The sequence below is a fragment of the Trichomycterus rosablanca genome, chromosome 5, assembly GCF_030014385.1.
Source record: "Trichomycterus rosablanca isolate fTriRos1 chromosome 5, fTriRos1.hap1, whole genome shotgun sequence".
NCBI lineage: Eukaryota > Metazoa > Chordata > Actinopteri > Siluriformes > Trichomycteridae > Trichomycterus > Trichomycterus rosablanca.
Genome location: NC_085992.1, coordinates 39,465,810 through 39,475,547, shown reverse-complemented (window position 1 = coordinate 39,475,547; position 9,738 = coordinate 39,465,810). Strand labels below are relative to the sequence as shown.

At 36.1% G+C, this 9,738-nt stretch overlaps 1 protein-coding gene across 1 annotated transcript in view; it reads left to right on the top strand.

The window, feature by feature from the left end:
• The first annotated feature begins 9,336 nt into the window (after positions 1–9,336).
• Positions 9,337–9,738, top strand: part of hpse2 (heparanase 2) — an 81,726-nt gene continuing 81,324 nt past the window's right edge. Inside the window, exon 1 of the mRNA XM_062995178.1 lies at positions 9,337–9,590. Coding sequence (XP_062851248.1) covers positions 9,337–9,590 — 254 coding nt within the window. The remainder of the gene's footprint in view (positions 9,591–9,738) is intronic.

Below are 9,738 nucleotides of genomic sequence, written 5' to 3'. Positions count from 1 at the left end.
ATTTTAAATTGGTATAGGTTTTCATGTAGACTTAAGTTGTAGTGTAAGGGTGGTAGTTTTCCTCTCTGTTTATTGTGGGAAGTGTTGCCATTAAGGATGTAACTGTGCTTCCCTCTCCCTCTCTTCTTTGTAGTGGCAGTTTTATGGAATATATTGAACTGAGTCTGTCGTTTCATGAAGTATGAGTTTTGGACAAGCCCACCCTCTCCTACCTCTACCACTGGTAGCTCCAAGACTCAAGGGACTGTGATGGAGTTGATGTTTTAAGTGTTCTTCTTTTGTGTGCAATAAAATTTGTTCGGTATATTACTGACCATTCCGCTGCATCCCCAAGTATAATTTTACATCAGTGTTGCAAGGTGACTTGTATGTTTTCCTACCACCTGGGTTACATATTTGTTTACTGTAACCTTTACTGTACTTGCATTTCAGTTAGATATACATTACCATTACAACATTAAAAATATATGTAATTGCACATACATACAAGCATTGACACAAGCAAAAATAATTGTTGATATCTCATATAAAAACCATTGTTATTAATATGGAGTTTGCTGCTATAACAGCTTCCACCCATGATAATGCCTGGCTTGCAATTGACAGTTTTTTTCATTCCAAAGGTGCTTAAGGTGATTGATGTCAGAGGCTCTGAGCAGGCCGCTAAAGTTCCTCCACACTAACCCCATCAGATCACGTTTCTATGGACCTTCCTTTGCTTCAAGCTTCCCTTAACTCCTGCCACGAAGTTAAAAGCATATCATTTTATACACCTGTAAGCAATGAATGTGTCTGAAATATGTAAACCTAATAATAAGGTCCACATACACCACCTTTACACAGGCATTATCGTGTTTAATTCCTGGTATTGTGGAATGCTATGTGGACCCTATGGTGACCTTCATGTCCTCCAAGAAGTTCAACAAGAAAAATTGCTTGGCTGTAAAAAAAGCAAAAAGGGGGTCATTATAGTTTTTTTTGGCAAATGTAAGAACATCTTTTAGTAGTTTCATGATACTCCAGTGAGCCGAAACATCAGGACCAACTGCTGTATATGCTCTCAACACTGAGACATGGATTTCACAAGACATCTGAGTCCTGTGGTATCTGGTACAAGGACATTAACAGCAGATCCTTCAACTTCTGTACATTGGATTATCCTACAGTGCATCCTTGTGCAATTTCTTTTGCAGGTAAACAATTCAATATTATATGTGCTTAGAATTTGGTTGGTTTTACCTGGAACAGGTATGCAGCAGCATAAAATCGTATAAAGGAGATTAGTGATTAGTGTATAAACATAACTATAGTATATCATACTTTTATAGCAAGAGCAGTTTCTTCCCACAGACCATCTCCCTCCTAAATAAATAAATGACTGACAATACAGACTAGAGCGTGACAATATTCACCTGCTGCCAATTGACTAATTTTTGTAGCACTCATCCTACATGCTGTGCACTTTACTGTTTATGTAAATATTCCACATGCTGCTAACTTACATATCTGTATATTACTGTACATTACTATTGGTACAGTGGGGCCAAAAAGTATTTAGTCAGCCACTGATTGTGCAAGTTCTCCTACTTAGAAAGATGAGAGAGGTCTGTAATTTTCATCATAGGTACACTTCAACTATGAGAGACAAAATGAGGGGAAAAAAATCCAGGAAATCACATTGTAGGATTTTTAAAGAATTTATTTGTAAATTATGGTGGTATAAGTATTTGGTCAATAACAAAAGTTCAACTCAATACTTTGTAACATAACCTTTGTTGGCAATGACAGAGGTCAAACGTTTCCTGTAAGTCTTCACCAGGTTTGCACACACTGTAGCTGGTATTTTGGCCCATTCCTCCACGCAGATCTCCTCTAGAGCAGTGATGTTTTGGGGCTGTCGCTGGGCAACACGGACTCCACAAATTTTCTATGGGGTTGAGGTCTGGAGACTGGCTAGGCCACTCCAGGACCTTGAAATGCTTTTTACGGAGCCACTCCTTCGTTGCCCGAGCGGTGTGTTTTGGATCATTGTCATGCTGGAAGACCCAGCCACGTTCCATCTTCAATGCTCTCACTGATGGAAGGAGGTTTTGGCTTAAAATCTCACGATACATGGCCCCGTTCATTCTTCCCTTAACACGGATCAGTCGTCCTGTCCCCTTTGCAGAAAAACAGCCCCAAAGCATGATGTTTCCACCCCCATGCTTCACAGTAGGTATGGTGTTTACTCAGCATTCTTCTTCCTCCAAACACGACGAGTTGAGTTTTTACCAAAAAGTTCCATTTTGGTTTCATCTGACCACATGATATTCTCCCAATCCTCTTCTGGATCATCCATAAGCTCTCTGGCAAACTTCAGACGGGCCTGGACATGTACTGGCTTAAGCAGGGGGACATGCCTGGCACTGCAGGATTTGAGTCCCTCTCGGCGTAGTGTGTTACTGATGGTAGCCTTTGTTACTTTGGTCCCAGCTCTCTGCAGGTCATTCATCAGGACCCTCCGTGTAGTTCTGGGATTTTTGCTCACCGTTCTCATGATCATTTTGACCCCACGGGATGAGATCTTGACCCCAAGGGAGATTATCAATGGTCTTGTATGTCTTCCATTTTCTTACAATTGTTCCCACAGTTGATTTATTCACACCAACCTGCTTGCCTATTGTAGATTCACTCTTCCCAGCCTGGTGCAGGTCTACAGTTTTCTTCCTGGTGTCCTTCGACAGCTCTTTGGTCTTGGCCATGGTTGACTGTTTGAGGCTGTGGACAGGTGTCTTATATACAGATAACAAGGTCAAACAGGTGCCATTAATACAGGTAACGAGTGGAGGACAGAAGAGCTTCTTAATGAAGAAGTTACAGGTCTGTGAGAGCAGAAATCTTGCTTGTTTGTTATTGACCAAATACTTATTTTCCACCACAATTTACAAATAAATTCTTTAAAAATCCTACAATGTGATTTCCTGGATTTTTTCTCATTTTGTCTCTCATAGTTGAAGTGTACCTATGATGAAAATTACAGACCTCTCTCATCTTTCTAAGTAGGAGAACTTGCACAATCAGTGGCTGACTAAATACTTTTTGACCCCACTGTATGTTACCAGATACTGTGTACCTCTGCTTATGGTCACTGAATACTGTTCATACATACATGCACACGTCCATACATTTTCTATATATTAAATGTATATACACTTATAGTTTGTATATTTTTTTGTGTTTAATGTTTAATGTATACATTGCTTGTATACTGTTTTTATACTAGTGAGATCAGCTGGAACCAAATTCCTTGTGTGTATCCACATACTTGGCCAATAAATCTGATTCTGATTCTGAGCATGAAAGGTTAATACTAATTTATTTGTAATAATATGAAATTTTTGTGCAACAAAGAACCCTATATATTTTAAAGAATTAAATAATTCAAAATGTTTATCTATAGCCATTCAAAGGGCCACATGGACAGAAGTACTAAAATGGACTTTGATGTGATACATATTTTGTACCTTAATCAAGGGTGTTACATAGGAAAATACAGCACATTATTATCAAGCAACAAAAAAAGGTATGTTTTAGTGCTTCCATTCCTGAATGTATAGTATAGGACCATCAAGACAACCCACATTGTGCAAGGGATAATTTGCTTAGTGGTGTGGCATTGAACCCATGCCACTGCCAGCAGCACAAAATGTGAAGTGTGGATATGCTCGTAAGTGCTACATTGGCCTATTGTACACCACTTTTGGTGATACTTGTAACGTGGCACTGGTCCTTATCATATAAACATTTTACCTTTTCAGAGCCCCTTCTACTTAGAGGTTCTGAGAAATTAGTTACACAATTTTAGATGGGTACAATAATCTAACTCTTGATGAGGATACTCAGTTAGAATGTATTTTATAAGGAGGGAGTCCAATGATTTGATTCAAGGTGCTGCAGCATGTGTCACCAAAGATTCTTATGATTATATATAAAATCTATATTTTAGTTTTAAATAGTAGTGGTTTGCTCATCATGGAATTATCTTTGTGAATGTCTTACCAGTTCATAAGCATCCCACTGAAAAGCAAACTGAAACAGCAAGCTAGTTAGTAAACTAATTCATTAAATTAGTAAATTGACTTATATTACATTTATTGGTCATCTTTATATAATAAAAGACTAAAGAACTGGAAAATTAAACCAGTGCTTCTTGTAAAAGGGACCTTTGTTTTAGAGCATAAAATAACTGTGAAATTTCCAAATTTCCAAAAGGTGGCAGTGTTGTCTTAACCAAAATATTGAAACGCTCTTGCAGCAAAAGCTTACAGTCAGATGGACTGTCTGCCTCCCGATTAGCTTTTATCACACAGTATAAGGTTCATGAAGACTCATGTCCCGGAGGAAACCCACGCGGACACGAGGAGAACATGCAAACTCCACAGAGAAAGGACCCGGACCGCCCCACCTGGGGATCGTACCCAAGACCTTCTTGTTTTGAGACGACAGTGATACCCACTTAGCTGCGTGCCGCCCAAGTTAAATCTGAAGTTAGACTTTCATACAGGTAACAAACAACAGTCAGAGCACTGTTGGGCTAGTGTATAGTTGGTGATCCCCCAGACAGCGTTAAAACCATTAAAGTAAACAAGCCTGAACAACCTTAACAAGCTGAAGCTATTTAGCAGCTAAACCCAACTTCTTGGCCTTTTTCAGCAGGAAAGAAGCACCAAAACAGGCAGTTTCAATATAACTTACTTTTGTAGAGTGAAGGAAACAAGTTGTTTTTCTTTTTATAAAAAAACTGAACTGTTCTGGCCACATAAAAGTATGTATTTGCTTAGTTGATGTGCTCAGTGTTGCAGCCACGTAGAAAACCAGGTAAAGTCTTTATATCTGTCGTTAAGACTGAACGCCAATGCATCACAATATTTAACAGCAAAAATCAAGAAATGAAAGCATAAGAACATCCTAAATCCAAATTTTGCTAAAATTGGGACAGTTGTTTTATGGTTTTTTTAACACTAGTGTTTTTTTTTTTATGCAAACGTTAGCAAAACACACATATGTCCAACACACTGTTTTAAATTACTGACCAATCATCATATTGAAAAATCCTGTGGCTTCTTTAAGGCCAATCTGGAGTCCTAGTTCTGGACTGATGAGGTAGGGTTGGTCAAATAAATATGATTTAGCTCGAAATACCTATATGGCCAATAGTTTATTATGTTAAATGTTAAATTTTATGGTAAACTTGATTTTCGTTATGTGGATTAATATTTGTAATAAATATAGTATATAGTATTGTAGTAAATTTCGTATTTGCATATCTGACCAATTGCAAGTTTACATGTTTGTTCTGAGACAATGCAGACCTTTTTTGTGTAATAAAACATGTAGTATAATTTATAATAAGCTACTGGTTCTACTGTTGGTTTTCATTCTACTTCAACATGTATAGCATTCACAAATCCTAAATGTAGCTCGTCTGGTGTGCGTATAACATGTTATTTCACTTACCACTAATTCTGGCCAGATTTTGACATTCCTTTAGAAATTACAACAAACCATAACACCTCCACCTTTTCAACAGTAAACTCAGTAATGGGTTTTGATCACGGAATTATACACTGGGACCTAAGTTTAAATATTTATCCTTAACTATTGTCCATATTTACCAATATTTACTTTAGTTTGCATCATCTTTTAAAATGAGCTTGCAAAGTTAAAGTTTGCCAATAATTGAAAAAAAAACTGTTGCCATAAAGTTCATATTTTTGTAAATAACCTGGCCCAAGCAAATCGTAGTATATTTATATTTGCATGTTTTTAAAATATAACCGTGTAATGTTGACTTTTAAGGAAGACTCGAAATGGTGAAGTGACAAAGGTCCGTAGCCCTTCATCAAATACCGAATTTGCTATGGATGGTTCTGTTTACCATGAAAGGAATATCTCTTCTTACACCATGTGTATGAAATTAAAAATCATAATAATAATAAAATCCTAATAATAAAAGTATCATAAGTATCATGCAATGTATGCAGAGCATAATTATTTAATAAAATTACATTATATTTAATAAAATACTGTATTTTATTAATATAAAATTACATTAGTTATTAACCCTAAAAACAGCCGTTTAAACTATAAAAGAAGCTTTTATTGCTGCGCTTAGGCTTATGTGTTTTGCTTTATGTGTGCTCGTTTTTTTCTCCGTAGGCCTTTGGAAAACATTAACGCACCAGAACAGACTGAGTGTTGGGTGTGAATGAAGGCCGCGTTTAGCCTACAGTCAAACAACCCAAATAATGCTGACTTGCTGCTGGAAACTTTTGTATGTTTAAAGGGGTCGAGCTGTATGTTTTATTTGCACAGCAACAAGGCTTTTAGTAGCTCCAGTTGTCCTGACTGCATGTTTTTGGACTTATGATAGGAAACCGGAGCATCCAGAGAAAACCCACTCTGTATCAGAGAGAACATGCAAACTCTACACAGAAAGTAGCCTGGCCTCTCGGACTTACATATACCTGTATGCAGGTATGTGTGTATGTATGTATGTCTGTATGTATGCATGTATGTTTAAATATGTACGTATATTTTTATGTATGTACATTTGTACTTAAACACATAGCATGAAAATACAAATTCCACAACACAACAATTACATTCGCAGTGACAAATACTACTACTACTACTACTTCTACTACTAATAATAATAATGCAACCGTCATAATGTAATAAAATTATTATATATATATATATATATATATATAGCTACATAATTTTATTTATATATATATATATATATATATATATCCAAATATTTTTCCAGATGCGACAAACAAAATTATCCTTTTTTATTTACAAGAGTTCTTATGCTATATTTGGTTTTGTTTTAGATATTTGTAATTAAATGTATTAGATGCAGTTTTGCGCGCATCAGTGAGTCATGAACGCGTCTAAAAACAGCGCAATCAAGAGACGCTTTTATCTAAACTGTTAGCAAGTTTTTTATTTATATATGCCACTCTGGAGCTGTATATGTACTTTTAAAGAACACAATTATTTAAAGAAAATATCTTACATTTATTTTTAAACACACAAATAAGATTTAGACCGTGTAAATACTGGTTATAAAGCCCGTTCAACGTTAGGCCCTCACTAGTACTTACTTAATGTTTTACATTTACATTTTTATTTATAATATATATATATTTTTTCTCTCTTTTTGGTCAACTACTTTTTATCTTTAAAATCGTCCGGTAACTTAGGTAGCCTATATGGCTATTTACACAGTGCCACAAACAACGGATCATAAATAAATACATAAATAAATAGGACAATCCAAGCTGAATAAAAGTACATGTTGGATGTATTATTATTTTAGTTATAAATATAAATATTTAGTGAAAACAATCTGTAAAGGTTAGGTTACCTCTAATGCTCTCCTTCAGTAGAACCTGTGGAATTTGAACCGTTTGCTCCCGCTGCAGCTCCAGAACGAGGTCGCTTTATTCTGGCCAATAACACTGCCCACAATGTCTGTGGAAATATTAGTTCAGTGTCTGCACCATTTTATTAATTTAGTCATAAAAATGAAAAAAAAACAGTAGCAATAAAACACATGTCTATTTTGAGAGGAAGACTGGCGAAACACAGAGCTAAACACGCATCTGTCCCAACTTTTTAGAATGTCTTGCAGGCATTAAATTCAAAATTTGTTTATATTTACAAAATACAAAGAAGCTGATAAGTAAAAACTTTTTTTCTTTCTACTCTTGTCATTTTACTAAAGATTCAAGTGAATTAACAAATCCGAGATTCTTCTTTTTTTGTATTTTACCAAACGTCCCCCAACTTTTCTGGAAATGGGGTTTGAATTGTAAAATTAAAATTCATTAGTTACAACAAAAACATTAAAATTTAATCATTATAATCTCTTCAATCTGTATGTGTGTATATGTTTATTTAGAACTTTTTTTTTAATAACAAGTGCAGCTTTAATACGCGTATTCTTTTTAATACCTTAACTGTGATCATTGTGAATGCTTGGTATAAAGTGCTATATAAATAAACTTAATAAGGCATGGTGCTAGACTAAAATCAGTTTCATCGAATGGATTTCGTACTTAAATATGCTTACATTGCTATGCAAAACTCATTACAGAATTAAAAAGCCTCTTAATTAAAAAAAACAGGAATCCTTAATTTTCTTGAAAATAATTAAATGTTTGACAATGTCGTGAGCTTTATGAGTTAATAATGATTTTAGCTTTCATTATGTTTTTTTTATAATGTTTATATGCCATTTCTTAACAACAATTCACGGGTAATTAAAGACACAGACAGACAGAAGGTCATCTTTTTCTTAATAGCGTGCTCTGACATTTTCTGGGACAATACAACAAATTACAAGATGGTTAACAGATTGCAATTAATTGTACTTGAATATATCTTACATAATTTAGAGGAGTAAACCTTGTGGGTGCCATTTCTATGTTGTGTCAAATTAATTTAAAGGTATTATTATTAAATGCCCAATCATATCGTTCGGTTTAATGTTAGTGTTCTAGTCATCAAGTCAAAGTAAGAGAAATAGAATTTTAAGTGTCTTTAAGTTGCTTTCCATGAGGCAGGCTAATGTGTTTTAACATCATTGGAATGTGTTGATTATTTCAGCAAACCAAATACGAAGCTAATATGAAAATACGGTAGGCCAGTTATCCCAATGTCGACCAATAAAAATCCTTTTTTAAAGCTGTTTTTCATTGTTGATTGTTGCAAAGAAAATGACACGCCCTTAAACCGTCTATCAGTCGTCAGCATATAAAGCAAATCTCTCGACTAGGTTCAGAAATTACTTACAGGCCATTTTCAGGAGCTTATTTTCTTAAAACCGATATTACCACCAAGCAAATCATTCAGTTGAATGCTTGAGAATGACCTTAATGTAATTGACGTCAATTTCTCATCAAAAAACTTCCTAAATACATCATTCAGTAGATTAATATAGTCTGTGTAGTTCCTTACCTTCAGAAGCAGCAGTGGGTGCGTGTGTGCGTGTGTGTGTGTGTGTGTGTGTGTGTGTGTGTGTGTGTGTGTGGAGGGGCGGTGCTGCCCCTGGCCCCCGTTACCGAAGAGGTTGGGATTCTGGCCCCGGGGCGGACTCGACAGCTTCAGCTTGACAAACGGGGGTTGATGGGTGCCAAATATAGTGGACTTTAAAAAACAAACAGGCACTCCAAGGGGTGACAAGATCGTTTCAGGTGATTTTAATCAGAGTGTTTTTATAAGGCTGCACAACAGGGTCTCCTCCTATTTGCAGCTCACTCGGCTCGGTGGCTTAGCGGATAGAAGATGCCAGGAGGATTCTTTCTTCAGATGTTCGGCTTGGTTCTGGTTTGGACATTTCTAATCCAGTCTCGAGTATCCTCTGCTAACAATACTTACGGTAGACACGTGAACACCGAGAAGAGACAGAGCTTTTTGGAGAGGACGCTGATTTTACTGGACGTTAACACGCGTAGCCCGGTGAGGATATTGAATGACAACTTCTTGTCGCTGCAAGTGGATCCATCTATCTTGAAGAACGGCTGGTTGGACTTTTTAAGGTATTTGTATTTTATTCTACATTGGTTGTTTGCATACAGTTGTTATACACAGGTGTAATGTAATGAACAATTATTTATCAGCAGTGGTAATTAGCCACCCGTTTCATGCAGCTCTGTTGGTACACCAAGTTGTGACATCATTTTATTG